The sequence below is a fragment of the Nicotiana tabacum genome, chromosome 1, assembly GCF_000715075.1.
Source record: "Nicotiana tabacum cultivar K326 chromosome 1, ASM71507v2, whole genome shotgun sequence".
Taxonomy (NCBI): domain Eukaryota; kingdom Viridiplantae; phylum Streptophyta; class Magnoliopsida; order Solanales; family Solanaceae; genus Nicotiana; species Nicotiana tabacum.
Genome location: NC_134080.1, coordinates 59,478,703 through 59,497,516, shown reverse-complemented (window position 1 = coordinate 59,497,516; position 18,814 = coordinate 59,478,703). Strand labels below are relative to the sequence as shown.

The 18,814-nt window shown below is 34.6% G+C and overlaps 1 protein-coding gene across 1 annotated transcript; it reads right to left on the bottom strand.

The window, feature by feature from the left end:
- Positions 1-8,710: 8,710 nt before the first annotated feature.
- On the bottom strand, positions 8,711-17,627 carry LOC107822880 (protein NAR1). Its single transcript, XM_016649459.2, has 11 exons — positions 17,314-17,627; positions 16,871-16,959; positions 14,025-14,178; positions 13,597-13,783; positions 13,382-13,508; positions 12,825-12,981; positions 12,590-12,639; positions 12,337-12,508; positions 9,935-10,061; positions 9,742-9,833; positions 8,711-9,248 (listed from the first exon to the last, which is right to left on the bottom strand). Exons 1-11 carry the CDS (start codon positions 17,425-17,427, stop codon positions 9,096-9,098), a joined length of 1,422 nt encoding a protein of 473 aa, XP_016504945.1. The 5' UTR covers positions 17,428-17,627; the 3' UTR covers positions 8,711-9,095.
- Between the last annotated feature and the right edge of the window lie 1,187 nt (positions 17,628-18,814).

The following is an 18,814-nucleotide window of genomic DNA, read 5'->3' as shown; positions in this document are numbered from 1 at the left end:
ACATAGGACTTAACAGATAAATGTAGAAAGAAGCACTTAAGAGGCTCAGGTTTACCTCCACAAGTAATGCACATAAGCAGCACGTCTCAAACACGAACAAGATCAGTTTTATTAGAGAAAACACTTAAACAGGATATCTAAGTGGATGTCGATGCACAGAAATATGCAACTTTATTTTTTATAAACTTGACAGTAAGGTCCTAATCAGTTTGCCTACTTGTCACACCTCCTTTTTCCGGCACCGCGAGGTGCGTAGGGAGTTTTTTCCAATTAAAGGACAGTCGAAACGGGATTGGTTTAATTATTTCAGATTCGCCACTTGGGAGATTTAGGGTGTCCCAAGTCACCAATTTTAATCCCGAATCGAGGAAAAGAATGACTCTATATTACAGTCTGCGTACCAGAAATCCGGATAAGGAATTTTGTTAACCCGGGAGAAGGTGTTAGGCATTCCCGAGTTCCGTGGTTCTAGCACGGTCGCTCAATTGTTATATTCGGCTTATTTATCTGATTTTTAATACAATTATGAACCATGTGCAAATTTTATCTTTTACCGCTTTATTATTATTTTTTAGGAATGTGAACATCGCTTAAAACATATCTTTGGATTGTGTCACATGAAATGCACCCACAATACGAAACATATTTTATTTGATGTTTTAGGATTTAGATTTGGGTCGCATGAAATGCGCATCCGAGTTTAAGAAGGTAAAATTAATTAAATCGCGCCTAAAGAGTCTAACGCGTCATTATCTTTGGGGAAGGAAGTGAAATTCACTAAACAATCCATCCCAAATTCTAAGTAATTTTTTTAAATAATTAAATAAATAAATGAGATTGGAGAATCCTATAAATTTGTATTATTTACATCTATTTATTTTTAGCGAAATCCTTTAAGAATATCCCTTAATGACTACCTTTTTATTATTACTAAGTTTTTTATAAATATAAAATCAATATCTACATTCTTGAAAATGACATATTAAATAGAAGAGAAAAACAAATATTAACAGAAAGTAATAAAATTATAATCATAAATACAACATGGAATTATCGAAAAGTAAAAAAATAAAAAAATAAAAAAAACTAATTATCCCATAGTTGGATTAAAATTCAAATTGTTAGTAAGACTTAAGCTTATTGAAACTAATTATTTACAAATACTGAAAATTGAAAGAAATAAAAATAAAAACTTGAGTACTAAATCATATTTCTAAAAATTTAAACAATTTAACATTAACTAACTTTGTTTTAATTCATCATGTCCTAATACTTGTTCGCAAACTAATTCATGTTATAACTGAAATTGACTACATGATTCGGATTAACTTATCGTTGACGAAAAACCTTATGAATAAGGAACTTAGTTAATTTTTGCCAAACTGATTCAATAACGCCATTTTTACGTTATTTCTTCTATTTTTTTATTTAAACAATTTTAATTAATAATCAGGCTTAAATATATTTCCTAATAATCTGGTAAAGGCGTTATTTAATATGTCGCTATAATATGCCTAGTTATGCCGATGACAGTGATTTACAGAATAATAATACATGAATAACCTAAATACAATACAAAAAATTAAATTAAACTAAATTAAAAATTTAACACTCCATTCTTCATTTCAGCTTACAAAATGCCAAAATTACAGTTGTGTACCTGATATTGTCAATATAAGAAGAAGAAAGTCAGCAACGTAATACGTAACACAGCAACAGCAACAATAACCAGCAATAACCAGTCAACGAAAATCCCAGTGACAGCTTTGAAAAATTCAAAATAAAATCCAGGAATGCCGAAAATAATGGACAGAAACCAAGGGAAATTTTCAGATTTTTGAAAGGCTAGTTAATCTTCAACCCTTAATTTCTACACCTGTATACCAGAATATTTATCAGGTGTGTACTACTTTCTCTTCTAATTTTCAACTTTTTTTTTTCTTTGTATGTTTTTCTTTTCTTGAGAGTTTCAATGTTTTTTTTTTCGGAATAAATGTTCAGCTTTTTTTCAATCTCTCTTTTTTTTCTGTCTGTATTTCTTCTCCTCCTCTTGTGTTCAAGACTTCACATATATATATCCCATCCCATAAATCAATTAAAATCAATCCCTTTCTCTACCAAACCCATTATCTTCCCACTCATCCACATTACATTAAATAAATATATCACACCACCCCATTATATTTTGTCCCCCATGCTTTATTTAAAATAATGCAAGATTCCCCTTTAATTTAAATCTTGTCCCCCTTTATATTAAATAATCATATCACAACCCACCCCATTTCATTTTGTCCCCCATGCTTCAAATAAACAATTTCAAAATGTACAATTCCTAAACTACCCCTTCCGACCTTACTGAAATTACCAAACTACCCCTGAACGTATTACAAATTTACCAAACTACCCATCAGCTATAACACATCAATTAATCAAACTTAACCAAAATATAGACAATATGATCAATTTCTAACAATGTTCAAACAACAATATGAACACGGATGAACATCATAACAACAATATCACATGAACATGATTTTAACAACATTTCAACAACAAATCACATGAACACAAATTGAACAACAAAGAACAACTAAAATTTGATTGAACAATATTTTAGCAACAAACAATCCTATTTTCGGATTCAACAACAACAAACAAAGTATGAAGATTTCTAAATTCAATCATATTGAACTTAAAATCAACTCTAACAACATTACAACAAACAATTCTTATATTAAACTTTAAACAAGATTATGAGAACAATTCAAGCAATAATCATAAATGGTAAACAAGAAATCAAACTATACAAAAATTCGGATTCAAGATCATCAAAACAAAGTATGAACATGAATGAATCTATTTTAAGACAACAAAACATGACGGATTAACGATTAAAACAATATATTCCTTTAATACAACTAAATTCTTTAAGCAAATAACAAGATCGACGAAGAAACAATTATGAACTTAAACTTGAACTTAACAATATTAACAATTTCTAACTATACATAAACACATGAAATAAATTGAAGAAATAGTTGATTAAATTTCAATTTGAATCTAACAAACATCAAACTAACAAATACTTACTTAAACAATAATACAAACATGAAATAAACATGAAAACAACTAATTAAACTTTTATTTTGAAATCTAAAAATTAATTTAACAAACAACATGAACATGAACAAAACCAAAAAAATCAAATATCTAACCATAGACATGAACAAAGCAAACATTCGCCGATTTTAGATTCGAAAAATATCAAAACAAAATAACAGACGAAATAAAATTTAAAAACTACTAACCGGATTGAAACGACAAACAACGACCAAACAAACAATGAATTTTGACGAGCCTCGACCAAAGCTCGAACCAACGATGAATAAAATGAGCAGACGACGATGAACTTGGCCATGGAAGCAACGGAGACGCGACAGAAAGCGATGGACAGTGATGAACGGAGGCAGCTGGAGCTTCGACGAGCAGCAGGAGCTTCAACGAGCAGCAGTAGCTTCGACGAGCAGCAGTAGAAGAAGGCTGAAGCAGAAGCAGCGGGGAGCAAAATGGCTGCGTCAATGGCGGGTCCGGGCAGCAGCTGCGACGGAGAAGCAGCAGCGTGGTCTTCTTGGTCGATGACGAAGCAGTGGCGACGGGGAAGATGAAAGCAGATATCGCAGCAGCATGAAGTGAGGAAGAAGCAGCAGCAACGTGGGTTACACCATAACGAAGACGATGAAGCAAAGGCAACGATGGTTAGAGCTCGACGAAGATGATGAAGCCAAAACAACGATGGTGTTATGGTGGAGCTGGGGACGGCATGGTCGCAACTGAGGACGACAGGCGAAGCTATGGGAGGCAGCCATGGATGGGGTGTGAGGAAAGCTTGGAGAAGAAGAAGCAAAGGGAGGGGGGGGGCGGATGTGTTCTTTAGGTTTTTTAGGGTTTTTGGTTTTTTTTTCTTTTGTTTTGTTTTGTTTTTGTTTTTGTTTTGTAAAAATGAAAGACAAAAGGGGGTTTGGGTCTTTTGGGTTATGGACTGGGTCGACCCAGTTCGAAATGGACTGGGTCGTAGGGAAGATTGGGCCATTTTTTGGGCTTATGGCTTAAATTTGAAGAAGAGGCCCAATTCCGACTTTCTTTATATTTTCGCTCTTTTTTCTTCTTTTATTTCTCTAAAACTAAATTATAAAAATACTTAAACTGTTATTAAGAATTAAATTAAGTTATAAAAGCACAAATTAACTCCCAATAACAATTAACGCACAATTAAGTAATAATTAAGCATAAAATTGTATATTTGGACATTAAATGCTAAAAATGCAAACGATGCTTATTTTTGTAATTTTTAATTTTTTGTAAACAAATTTAATTAGTAACAATTATAGAATTAAATCCTACATGCAAATGCGACATATTTTTTTATTTTTTTATTAATTTAACAGATAAACACGCACAGACAAATACAAATAATTATTCAAAATATCACAAAATTGCACACCAAAGAAAAATCATTTTATTTTTGAATTTTTGGGAGTAATTCTCATATTGGGCAAAAATCACGTGCTTACACTACTGATTTTAAACATGTTAAATCTAAACAGCTTTAAGTAGCAAAAAAATACACTTTCAGAGTTGTAGAATTTAAATCGTCCTATAGGCTTGCCTAAACGCAGAACAGTGATGTCCTAAAAACATCATAACTACGTTGATATAGTAAAACAGTGAGCAATTTTCAAAACAGACTCTTGAGGTCCTATAGGCATGCTTTCTAGCAGTAGTGAATGAAGGCAATGTTTAAAAGATCGATTAAAGAAGCGGACAATTGATTAAGCTAATTTCAAATGAAATAACACGAATTAGACTGACTTGTGTAACTAAATTGATTTTAATTCTATAGGTATAATTCCTGATTTTATTCCCTATAAGCATGATATCTAGTTGTTAAGAGCTGATGTTAGAAACTTATAGGCATGATTTCTAGTGGAAACAAATGTAAATGCACGTTGTAACAGAAACTGAACCTGATCACATTCTAAGGCATGATATCTAATTATAAAGCCATTTAGATCCTATAGGCATGATTTCTATTATTGGAACCATTTAAACCCTATAGACATGGTCACTAGTATGGTAAAACAAACATAGCAAGTATATTAACAAAATCCTATAGACATGATTTCTAGTATGGTAAAGCAGATATAGCAAGTATATTAACAAAATTCTATAGGCATGGTTTCTACCCATACTACCCCATAGATGTATAACCACACATCCCTTTTCACTAATCACCCCAATATTCATTTACAAATAGTTATTACAGACCAGCTGGATAAATTACATAATTGGAAAAAAAATAAAAGAAGATGTTACACTATAGGGAGCCTGAAGCAGGCCCAAATGATTTTCCCAAGCCTCCAATAGCCTCAAATGCCAAATTTCATAGACAATATCATTATCTAGGTGCGTCAGAGTTCCCTAAGGATCTCAAGGATCCGGGGCAGTGCTCACACCTAGACTTTATAACTAGAACTGAGTAAGTGCAGTGTGGAAGAGCCAACTCCAATGCATCAGAGTTCAGAGGGATCTCATAGGGATCCCAAGGCAGTCACACACTGGAGGGGTAGGAACTTAAGGACCTAAGAGTGGAGTGAGAGTGTTTGACATGGTTTTGAAAAGGTTTTAATAGGAAAGCAGTATTTGAAAAGACTCATTAGTTTTATAAATAGGGGAGTTCTTCAGTAAAACAGTTTTAACAAGAGTTGTGTAATCAAATAAACAACATATCAAACATATAGTCAAGACAGATTCAGCAACACTCAAACAACAGTCCTTCACACAAAGGTGATGGGAATTGGGGACACATAGAGCACATAGTATACATGAGCATAGCAGTTCTTGTGGGGGTTTATAGGATTAGGGGATAGCTAGTGGTACCAACACAGTATGAATTTTAGAACCAATTATAGAATCAGACATTTAAAGTGACAGATCAGTTTGCATATCAAAACTAGATAACAAGTAGACAAGCATTCAAAACAGGGTTGAGACAGACTACCAGGGGAGTAGAACATGTTCTGAAATGCCCTAAGAGGGTTAGACTAGCATGCTATGAAGCAGTAATGTAAACATGTCAATTACATTTTGAACAACAGAACCATAGATAGAAACAAATTAGAAACATGATAAACTGAAGCAGTAGAAGAAACATATTGGCTTTGGGACTTGAATTGAAATCAGAACATACCAGTGAAGAGATAGTAAACACAAAGTGAAGAACATGAGAGCACAATAATTAGCCTTGGCTTGCAGCCGGCTAACTCAGAATAATAGCAAGTAACCAAAGAGAGAGAGCAGAAAAGTTTAGAGTGTGAGAGAGTTTGAATTAATATGTTCGTGTGTGTTGACTATTAATGAGAGACCATATATATAATAGTTCGAAACTAGGTAAAATAAGGTAAGAATCACAATTGTATAGTAATTATGGAACTCAGAACCAATTAGAGCAAAATCAGTATAAGTACTTCCTTAATTAAGGGAATCAGTTCAACGGTAAGAACAGGTGGCAAATAAGGAAAGAAATCAATGTGTAACTGGAGCATAACAGACAAGGAAATAATTCAAACATAGTAGGCACAGAGTAAACAATTAGGGCTAGGTTCAGAAAATTCTAATTAAGGAGATAATCAGTAAGAATCAAGTAACAATGCAGACAAGGTAAAGGAAAGTTAATTTAGGCAAGCAAATCAATCATATTGAGTAGGAAGGTAAGAATCGAAGGTTTAAAGGAAAGTTTTCAAATCAAACCAAGAAATAGGGAATTCAGAATAAATCAAAGAGAAAGTCATGAAAAGAGTTAGCGTTTAGCATATAAATAAAGTAAGACATGGATAGTCAAGAGTCGACATACAACTCTAGCAAACATGAAAGTTAAACAATACTGATTCAATGAGAAAGAGGCGAGTCTTGAACAGTCAAGATGAACACAAGCACATAGGATCAGTGTAAGTTTAGGCTAAGAAACTCAGTAGAAACATATCAAGGCAAGATAATCACGAGAAATCACAGAAACTCAAAACGAGAACCGGTCAGTCGTGCTAATACACAGAACCAAACGAAGAACCCTAAAAAATTAGGGCTTTCAGCATAGACGAGTTAAGATGTAGCAAACTCATAGAATAAGTCAAAATATGTAAGAAATAGAAGTTTAAACACAGAGAATCAGTTAGACAAGGTTTTAAAAAGAAGTTCCGAAAATCCTGGTTTTAGAAGAAGACGAAAAACACTTGAAATCACATGATTCTTGTAAAGAACCTCAAGGATGGTGTAAAACATTCAAGAAACAACTCAAATAGTCCTAGATTGTGTAGAAAAAAAATTAGGGTTTCGAAAGAAACCCATATAGAGATGAAGAAACATGTCTGGAAACCCAAGGATCGTAGCAAATATAGAATGATTTCGCTTGGAATCACACTGGAACAGCTAGGAACAGGCAGGATATGAACCCTAGATGCAAGTCGGCATGGCTCTGGGCCCTTGAGGACCTTAGAGAAGGCAAGAATGGCATGAGAGAAGCAATGGGAGGCTTAAGAAACGATGAGAGGTCACTAGAGATGACCGGAGATGGGAGGTCGGCGTTTGAAGACTAGGGTTAGGTTGAGAGTGTTTTGAGAGCAGAGAGGATTTTAGGGCGGCGAATGCATAGAAATGATTAGGGTTGGGGGTCGTTTGGAATTAAAAAAGGTAAGTTTTAACGAAAGTCGTTGATCTTTTAGATCAACGACCATGATCTAATGGGGTCTTGGGTCGGATACGTGTATTTAGGGCCTGGGTTGGGTAATTTGATCAGAAATTGGGCTGGGGTATTGGGTTGAATTGAGGCTGAAATTGAAATACAATTTGGCTAAGTTTTAAATAGTCAATTCAACCCTATATAATTTATAATAAATAATAAATAATTTCTAAAAAAATAATTTCGTGTACTAAAATGATTTAAAAATAATTTTTTAATATTTTAAAAATATAAAAGACCCTTTTATGCATTAATAACGTAATTGTACATTAATAGGGCTAATATTGCAATTATATGCAAATTGGCTTTTAAAAATGTAAATACAATTATAAAAATGTACTAAAAATATTTAAACAATATTTTGGCACAAATATAGAATTTAGATGGCTAAATCACTACAAAAATAATTTGAAGGATAATTATTAGAGATTTTATGAGTAAAAAGGGAGGAAATAAATCAATTTGAAGCCTTTAAAATTATAGAAAAATTATAAAAATGATTATGCATGCTTATATATGCATATATGCTATTTTGAAAGTATATTTATGTAGTAAAATATATAGAAAAAAATTGGGTATCAACACCAAGAACTGTACAAAATTGTGGGTAAACAAAATTCCTGCCGACTGCAGTATATTACTATTACAGCACACAAAGAAGTTGCTAGCGATAAATGAAAATCTTGCCGAAGAGGACGAATTTCAAGATGAGTGCCACTTTGCCTTTAAAAAGAAACATCTGAGTTTGCATCATGATTTCACTTGTGAAATATGCTTAATGAAAAGGGGGAAACCTCAAAATGAAATGGTCATATTGTCTAGCTTAAAATTAACCAAGAGTAGGTGCCCCAAAAAGACATTAACATGTATTTGCTTGTTTGCGCGATGATGGAAAGCAGACCAAAGAAAGGCAGCCTATGAATACAAATAGGACTACACTTATACTGGTGATATTATTTACCATTGGCATCAAAAAGTTGCCGCTCTCCTAATGGATACAAATGAAGTGTGTCAACTTAATAAGCTTGATAGCTTATGGGATAAGACACGTACAGTACAACTTCCAATCTAGATGGGGCATATATGTTAGCATTGCAACCTAAACTACTGTGTAATTCACAAGTACAAACACAACATATTTACAGTATGGGGTGAACACGTTCAGGACAAAAATTGTTTTGCATGCCCTCTGAACATAGATTGCGAGCACTTTGAATATCAAAACCCTCTCCGGATGCTCTTGCAGAAAAACAACAGAAGGGAACACTCCGTCAACCGGTTAAAAGCTGATATTTTGCATTTCTTACCAGTTCTGCAACTGTGAAATGATACTTTTCACTACAGGATGATATTCAGTATGCAAGTACTTCTTTGCTTTCTCTGAACCAGGCTGTTCAAGCCACTCATTGTATAGGCCTTTTATGATGGGATTGTTGAAAGGATCAGCAACGACAACCTGAACATTAACAAAGACCATTCAGTTTCAAAAGATCAGAAAGTTTAAGTGCAAAGAAAACAAAGAGTTCTCATGTCAATCATGGCTTTGCAACTTCTAAAGAGTAGACCTTTCTTTCATTAGAATCTACTTAGGTGAACATTCTCATAAACTTCCTCATCTCGTAACACCGGGGAAAATATAAAAGCCAAAACAAGCAGCAGCTCTTTATAACAGAAAAAAGCCACAGATGGGGAGACACAGACTTCCATTTCAGCATCTCAAACATGAATGTTTTCATATTTGGTTACTAGAGAGTAGTCAGAGATGAATCTCCCAAGCTCTGTAATTCAAGTTACACACTGTATAGTTCCTTGACTTGGCACAAATTATACGCAAAGACTTCAAGCTGGAGTGGAAATTTCTAGAGTCCAAGATGGTGTAGTATGACAAACTCTGCCAATCATAATTGGCTATACAAACAAAAATAATCCAATTGCACCATGTCACTTACATCTTCTACATAAGCTGTCTCCAACAGCCGAATCAACTCTTTACCTGACTGCCCAGGCTGTGGCTTTATTTGTCCACCACCATTTAAGCATCCTATAATCAAGAGGGAGGCAATTAAAGACAACTAACTGTTAACATTGATGCAAGGAGGTTCAGAGTCGTTATTTACAAAATAGAAAGATCTAGAATCTGACCTGAAGGGCATGCCATGATCTCCAAGAAATGGTAGTCACACTTTCCCATTTTCACTTTTCTAACAACATTCTGCAGGTTTCGGAAACCATAACATAATGCAAATTTCAGGACCGATTTATCATTCACCTGTGTTATAGATATCTCGTCAGTTGTTTGTCAATGGCCAACTACTCTTTTGTGTCAATTGCTACGAACTTATTATAAGTATACATTTAAAAAAAACTTTCAACTACATATATATGGTTCAACTTGAAGACATTGGATATGCGGGGTGGTGCGGAAGCTCTACATCCGCAGATAAGTTGGGATTTTACGAACTTTTCACTAGCTTTTATTTAAAGTTTTGCATCTTTTGATAGCATGCCCCTCCCCTTTTTCCATCCTGGGCCGAGGGTCTACCTGAAACAACCTCTCTGCCTTTTTAAAAGCAGGGGTAAGTTCTGCGTACACTCTATCCTCCCCAGACCCCACTTGTGGGACTATATTGGGTTTGTTGTTGTTGTAATCTTTTGATAGCATACAATAGTATAATCTCACCCGATTTTCGTTGGTTGCAGAGTTAAAAGATTTTGGAAATCTTTGAATAGGAAGAAAAGATAGCAAAAGGATTCAAAAAGAGTTCAAATGCAAGCTAATCTGAAGAGCCGCTGTCAGCTTTTTGATTCCGCTGGCAGCAGAATTGTGACAGTTTGATAGGATTCTGAAGTTTCTGCAGCAGGAAAATTCCATTGCAGCAGATGGAAGCCGCAGGCGGTGGAATTGGGTTCAATCTGGAAATTCTTCGAAGTTTCAGCAGCAACGGCAAAGCGCTGCAGCGAATATATTTTGTTGGCAGCAAAACTGGAGGCTCCTGAAGTTCAAATCTGGGATTCAAAAGCGCTGTCAGCGCTTTTATTTCGTTCGTAGCAGAATAGCAGTATTATTAGGGCTATTGTAGGAATGATTTGTAAATTAATTAGACTAGTATAAATAGTACATAACGAGTTTTTTTAATCAGTTTAGTAGATAGAAAGAATATCTAGGAACTTTTGCTGCTGGAAAGCATTCAATAAGATCTTTCTTCTATTCTTAGCAAGGATTCAAGCAACTTTTGGAAATTCATCAGGAGTTTGAGTCATTCAACTTAATTTTCATTATTATTATAAATTCTTATCTTTTAATTGCTTTTACTTTCATTTCTAGCATGAGTAGCTAATTCTCTGCTTGGGTTGTAGACTTAAGTTTGAAAGTTAATGGGTTATTAATTGCTTGTCACTAATTGCTTGGGTTATGATTATTTAGCTGATTCCATGCTTTATTTGTCAATTTAATGGTGGTCAGCACTAGATTAAGCCCTAATTTTCTTAGTTCTTATTTGGGAAGATGGAACCAAGACTAGGTAAGAATTAATTATCAAGGAATTGAGTTTTTTTTTTTTTTTTTTTTTTTTTTTTTTTTGGGGGTGTGGGGGGGGGGGGGTGTTGAAGGTAACATATTAGTATATCTATTAAACAGGGATTACACAAAGTAGTGTAGTCCTATATAATTGCAAGGAGAATTGAAGCCTGAGTTCCTAGCCCTTAAACTATCATAAGAAATCTAGAATCTCATAAATAGATTCAGCTTCTTGTAAGTAATCCTGTTTACACCAAAAATAAAAGAGAACTAGACAGTTCATCTTCAGCTTCTGAATGGGACTTCCGTTATCTTCAAAACATCTCTGATTTCTCTCTTTCCAAATTGTCCACCAGATGCAAGTTGGGACGATCAAGGAATTGAGTTTTATAAAGGATTATATAACTCAATTTATAGAATCAACCTAGGAATAGCTAGATTCTTACTTGGGTGTTCATCGATTTGATTTTAAAGCATTCCATTATGTTAGGGAGAACTTAATTGGGGTAGGCAAGTTATTATTGGAAGATCTTAATAAATAAATTACAATTGAACCAAAATCAAGAAGATATTGCATTGCCAGCCTACAGGCACTTATAGCCTGTTTGGCCAAGCTTCTTTTGAGGAGCACTTTTTTTTGGGTCAAAAGTGCTTTTTTTTCTAAAATTAAGGTGTGTGGCCAAGCTTTTGAAAGGAAAAAAAAAAGTGCTTTTGAGGAGAAGCAGACTCCAAAAGCACTTTCTTGAAAAACACTTTTGAGAAAAATTACACTTAGAAGCAGTTTTTTAAAGCTTGGCCAAACACTAATTGCTGCACAGAAGTGCTTTTCAAATTAATTAGCCAAACACAAACTGCTTCTCACCAAAAGTACTTTTGAGAAAAGCACTTTTGAAAAAAAGCACTTCTCAAATTAAGCTGATTTTTGCAACTTTGCCAAATGGGCTATTAGTTTAATAGAACACTATATGGGCGTCTTCACAACATTCTATAAAATCATGCTCCTAGGGGAAAACTGAAGCAAACTTACTTCTAGGCTCACTTCTTGGAAATCAGAGTTCCTTAAAGTCTTGAATGCTATAGGGCCTTTAATTTCCTGATTTAAAAGAACTTTAGCGGCATGACGATAAATGGTATCTGCATATCCTCCAGAGCTTCCGTGAACCCCATAAAGATGGCCCTCCTCATCGATATTGGCAAACCTTTAGAGAGCATATAAGCACTCAATTGTAAGGATTTGCATTAACAAATGAAATAAATGGAAGGTGTATAAAAGTGCTTACAACTTATCTAGGGGTGACTCTTCCAAGGATTGAAAATTAACTGCTTTTAACTACATCAAAGATAAAGAGTTTGACTATGAGTAAACAACATAGTGCCCTTTTTAAAGAACAAAACCTGAAAAGAGTGAAACAAAAGATAGAAAGGAAAATAACTGCAAGTACTCTATAAAAGCAAGCTCTCTCACATTTTTGCTCCGAGGGAAAGTAATACTGAGAAGCGGATAACTTTCTTTACCTGTATCAAATCCAAAACCTCTCCTGTTGTCAGAACTGAATCAACCCCCGTAATTTTTTCACTATCTGTATCCACTTGAAACACAAAGTCCTCACGAGCAGCCTCAAGCTTCTTGTCATAACATGGCATTACCGTCACATGATATATATCCTCTGGTCTGTACAAAAAGCAAATCTATCAAGCACCAATTGACTGCGATCAAGTCCAACAGCTAACAGCTCGATTTAAGGAACATAATAAAAACTTCAACTTTTCACCAACTAACATGCCATATCATATATCCTGAAATATCAATCTGTCAGCTGATTTTCACTGTAAATGAAAAAGAAATGATTTCTCTGAAAACTTTCTGTAGGATGCATAAAATGGATGGGAAGCACAACAGGCAGCAAAAGTTGATTGCTTAGTGCATAATTGCAATACAGCAACTTATGACTGATTCTTCTTTTTGAGGTAGACAAGTAGAGTCCAAGCATTACAGTTCAAGAACACAAAAATGAAAATTACAGTTTACATATGATGCACAATGCTTAAAAGACGAGATGACAACAAGCTACCTTACACTTAGCTTTTGACATAAATAATTCTTAACGACTGCTCCAATAGTTTGTTGGGGGCTCTTGACTGAAGATATGTATGGAAGAATGTAAGAACCAAGGGTCTTCTCAGCATAGCATATCCAACCTGCGATTCAACACCAGTAGAATTAGAACATATCGTAGAATCTCAAGCAAGAAATTAAGACAAACACCAAAGTAAATGAAGCCATTACCCGGACATGCGGAAGATATCATAGGCAAAGGTGGCTTTGACTCCCCATTACCTGTACTTTGGGATTGTTTGTATCGCACCATGAACTCATTACAAGATTCTATTAGGGTCAAGTCTCTACTGCAGCTGGTATCAAATATAGCTTTCACACCCAGAGACTTAAATAAAGTTGTGAGCTTCCTGAAGACCTGACATAAGAAGTGCAAGCTCGTATTTATTTCAAACAAAGGCAAATGCTTTGTAATACTTGTTTGTTTGTTTTTTTTACTTTGCTGAAAAGTAGGAAAACAAACACCACGGACCCGCACCCCTCGCAAAAGGCATTTTACCAAGAAAAAAAAGATGGAAGTAAGAATTACAGCGGTCATATCAGGTGAGAAGATATACTGCAAAAAGTGAAATTACAAATATGAAAATATCAAAACCTACCTGAAGTGAAGAAAGTCCATATTGAACAGCGAGAGAGGCCCTAGACTGGGGAGATACAGAGACAATAACCGTTCTTCCCTTTTCCAAATTGGAAAGGAACTCATCTAAGCTCTGCTTCTCAAGCATGACTGTTTCCGCTGATGTAATGCACCCGCTGCAATCAGGGATCAAGCTTAGTTGCTCACCGTTGTTAAATCTTTTATAGAGAGATTGACATTTGCTTTTAATAGCTCAAGCAACAAATTCAAACACAAAGTACAACAAATAAAATTAATATCTATCAAGTAACAGTTTTCTGAGTAACTTCTCTTCTTTTTTTATAATGAAGCATTTTTCTGGGTAACTTATAGACTGGACTGACTGCAACAAGACCAGCACCGTATAACTGGGCTGGTCATAGACCTTTGAGGGACCTTTTACCTGATATGTTTATTCTGGCAGCAAACAATACTTCGTCTTTAGCAGAAAACAGAATTGACGAAGTTTGGAACATCATTTAGAAGAAATTTCAATGATTGGGAAGTACAAAGGTTTGCTGAATTTTTCAACCTTCTGAATACAAATCAGCAGCCATCCAACACTGATCATAGCCTTATATGGAAGCCAAGAAGAAGGGTTATCAAAGGCGAAAAACACAAAAAGCTCTAAGGTCCTTTGGGGCTTTAAGCGCAAAGCGTAATTAAAACGTGGGCTTTAATGAAAAAAAGCGCAACCGAGAAAAAGTAAAAATATGTATATGTGATCCAAGACCAATAATTATAAGCATCAATAACAAATATATGGACAAAGAAATTGGAAAAAATTACGATAAAAAGTGAAATATCAATCGTTTAGTGTCGCCTTTTCAGGATTGCACTCATTGGCAAAGAAAAATATGCCTTAGAGCCTTGATGCGACACTGAAGCGCCCACAAAGCGAGGCGAAGCGCTCAACGTGTTTTGAGCCTCGCTTTAGGGCTTACGCGCGCCTTTGACATCACTGCCAAGAAGCAATGGAGTTTCAGTAAATTGTTGCTATAAAGATCTAACAAAAGGTGGATAATCCTGAAAAGCCTTCCCCATGGAAACAAATTTGGAGGTCCAGAGCTCCAACTAAGGTTGCTTGTTTCACATGGATGGTATTTACTGAAGCTTGTCTCACACATGAGAATCTACAAAAGAGAGGTATTGTTTTGACAAGCAAATGTTTTCGCACTGCCAAGTTACCACCCAACTTGGCAGCTCTTCATGGATATGATTGGTTTGGAGTAGGTCATGTCAAGGACAACAGAGGACTTGTTGAAGTGCTGATTCAGAAAGGGAGTCAGGAAGAGAAAGCTACTATGGTGGAATATTATGCCAGCGTGCATATGGTGGAGTATTTGGAGTGAAAGAAAATGTTTTGAAGACAACGCTAGCTCCATTCAAAAGATAAAGGCCAATACATTTTTGTTTTGCTTTTGGTTAGAATGGAACATGTAAATGAGGCTGAAATAGGTTTACAGGTTCTAGAGTCTTTACAGGTTTAGCAAGGTGCTTTTGTTTTTTGCTCCTCTACTGATATTGTAGAGTGGCTACAGCACGATCTTTGTGCTGGTTTATTTATAAAATTATCTTACCTTTTGAGGGAAAAGAACAAGACCGGCACCTGAGCCTTAGCATAGAAATGTAGCCCAAAATTCCTTATTGCCAAAACAATGGAAAAATTCAAGCTATTTGAATCGTCATAGTTGATTTACAGTTAGAGCCAGTTTTGTTAAAGGATAGCTTAAAGCGCGCTTAAGTCGTGAAGCTTGGTGAAGCTCAAGTTGTGCACTTCCCTTTCACTTAACTGGTTCTTTACGGTAGGCGTCAAGGTGCTAAGGCATGGTCATTTTCACTATGGGACTAGACAATAAATATAGCTGACAAAATGATACACTTTAGTTGTTAAGAAAACGCTGTGGTTGAACTTTAATGATTAAGAATAAGAAATTAGAAATTTAGTATAAGAAATCTGGCTACTGAAAACCTACGACTACATCTTCTATTTTTGATAAGGAAAGAAGGTACTAAGTGGGACTCGATCCCTTAACCTCCAAGTAAATAACCTAGCATCCAACCAAGTACACCATTCAGCCTTCTGTACGTCTTCTATTCTAAATCAGAAATTTAAAATACTTTGAAGTTTGAACTAGATTGACATGATATTAACTGCATATATACAGCTTAATTATTGATTTTTCTTCCTTTGTCCAAATAATTATTGTCTGTGTTTATAGTTACATTTTCTTGCATTCCATTTCCATTTTTATATATTCTTCCCTAGAAACAACTTTAGTTGTGTTTTGTGCTTAAAGCTCCAATAGACTTTGGCGCTCTTTTTGCGCTTTCGCTTTTGAACTTTGGCTACGGCTCATTTGCTTGAATGTGTAATTGGAAATTATTCTTGTTTGTTTGCTACTTCTAAACCTTGAATAATCTATGTATTGGATATCTGCAATTGACGTATTATTTTAATAAAACTCAACATGATAGACGTATTAGAAATACATTGTATTAGAGATTACAAGAATGACAAAAATGACCTTTTACCAATTACATTATTTTGTTAATCATCTCCAACTCTTTTTTTGATGAAGTAAGTTGATACACTAAAAGGCATCAAGCAGAAGCTAAGATTACAAAAGAGAAATTAAGTCAGCCCATATTATAATATGACGTAGCTAATATGGCATAGCTTCTTTTTCTTTGCTGACCCTGTGATGATCTTTTTTTTTTTAAATAAACAAAGTCATGTTAAGGTTATCCCCATATTACTGAGCCTAACTTTTCAATTCAGGGCATGGTTGCCTAGAACAGTATATCCAAAAAGAGATAAGGTAATACCTGCAAGCTAAGCAATCTTTGAGAGAAATTTTGACTGGTTCATTTTGTACTACTGGTTTGCTCAGAGCTCCAGCTGATTTTCCCACATTCTGTTCAAGAAAAGCAGGATTAACTCAACATTAGTTATAGCAGCAATAGTCTAATAATATTAAGTATGGGCAGCTAGCTGTTCTTCAAACCAATTGCGGCCCTAAGAAATAATCCTATATAAGTCAATTTTCACTTCCACCATTGCGCAAAATACTTTCTTTGAAGTACCATAAAAGTGTTCTCTTTACACCAAATCCCTACAAGACTAGATTCAAAACAGCATGAACACAAAATCCATGCCTAAGGGAAAGCTGGTCTATTTCGCCCACACTGAAAACAAAAATTACATAGACAAGGGTACTTCAAATAAAACCCTAACCTTAAAAAATGGTACTGTAGTAAAAAAGATATACCTGAGGGATCCTAGGAGTAGAATTAGCATTGAGGGAAACGACGCAGCCCTGGGAAGGAGCTATGTAATCATTCAAATCCCCTATCCTTAGTGTCGCTGAGAATTTCTCCGACATCACCAAAACTCTTATTGCAAATGGGAAATTGGAGGCGGTGGAGAGAGAAGCAAACGCTGCTATCAATTTGGAAGAGTAATAGTTCTCAAGCTATGGCCTAAACGGGAGATCCTTCTTCTTATAATGATGGCGGCCTGTTCCTTTCTGCCTTTTCCAAATGGCGGCCTACTGTTTTTTTCTTTTTCTTTCCAATCACATTCAGTCTCTCCAACATTATATTCACTATAATCTTTATTGCTGATATTAATTTACGAGGCAAAAGCATAAAAATAGTACGGTCTAGCCAGTTTTTGGACTGATTATTCAAAAATAGCTAGTGTTTATAAAATTATTGAAAAATAGCTACTAATTTGCTGCAACACGGAAAGTTCCAGCACAATATACTGGAGATCGGTCCACCTGTGTATGAACTTCCAACATATTATGCTGGAACTCCAACACGCAAAAAGTTTCAGTATAATATACTGGAGATTGGATGTTGGACCGGTATATTATACTGGAACTTCAGTATATTATACTGGAGTTTTTTTTTCGGATTTTGAACAGTATTTTCATTCAAATTTATTTTTACATGAAAAATGGTTAAATTACGATTAGTTTTGAACTTGTGGCTATTTTTGAATTACCACTTGTAAATCTGACTATTTTTTAATTTCTGCCAAGCGTAAAAATGAAATGAGCCAAAAAAAAAAAATGATTATTATGACATGAAATATGCAACTATAAGAAATAAACCATAGGGAAGAAACAACGAGATAGCTCCCATACAAGCAAGCCGTATTATCAAATGCATACATTTCTTTTTTTGTTCTAACCAATTAACCCCTACAATTGTTTGTGCTTTTCGCAATGTCGAATTATTTTTCGAACAATAATCACCTTGTACAACCAATTTATAATCTTCTCTAGTTGGATTGTTAATCTTCATTTGCAGAGTTCTTTTCATCTTGTTCCATTAATATATGTCCTCTTGTGTGATTTATACCTTAATTCAACTTTCTTTTCTTTAATGATATGAATCATAATCTCCTAATTTCCATGCAAAATAATAAATTACTTATTTTAAATTTACATGCGGATAAACTAATCAAATATAATTAATATATTTCTAAATTTATTTTAACGTTTAAATATTCAGAAGATCCAGATAATATTGAATCAACTTTGAAAATTTAATTTTCTTTAAAAATTTTGTACTAATTTAACAAATTTTTCTTTACTGAATAGTCTTGGAACTTTTTTAATTTAGCCCTTTTTCCAATTAAGTAAGCTAAAGCTTTTTTTTTTTTTAAACTAAATTTGATGTCAGGTAACAATTAAGTAGCAAACATCATGGTACAACTTAAAATCATAGCTACGACTGTTGGGTTTTTATCTAACTAGATAG

Excerpts from the sequence above, each read along its gene's own strand:
- LOC107822880 (XM_016649459.2), bottom strand. The coding sequence starts at position 17,427 with ATGTCGGAGAAATTCTCAGCGACACTAAGGATAGGGGATTTGAATGAT. Across the intron at positions 16,960-17,313 it reads CTACTCCTAGGATCCCTCAG|AATGTGGGAAAATCAGCTGG; the intron begins GTATATCTTTTT and ends TTTCTTGAACAG. Across the intron at positions 12,509-12,589 it reads GAGTCACCCCTAGATAAGTT|GTTTGCCAATATCGATGAGG; the intron begins GTAAGCACTTTT and ends TGCTCTCTAAAG.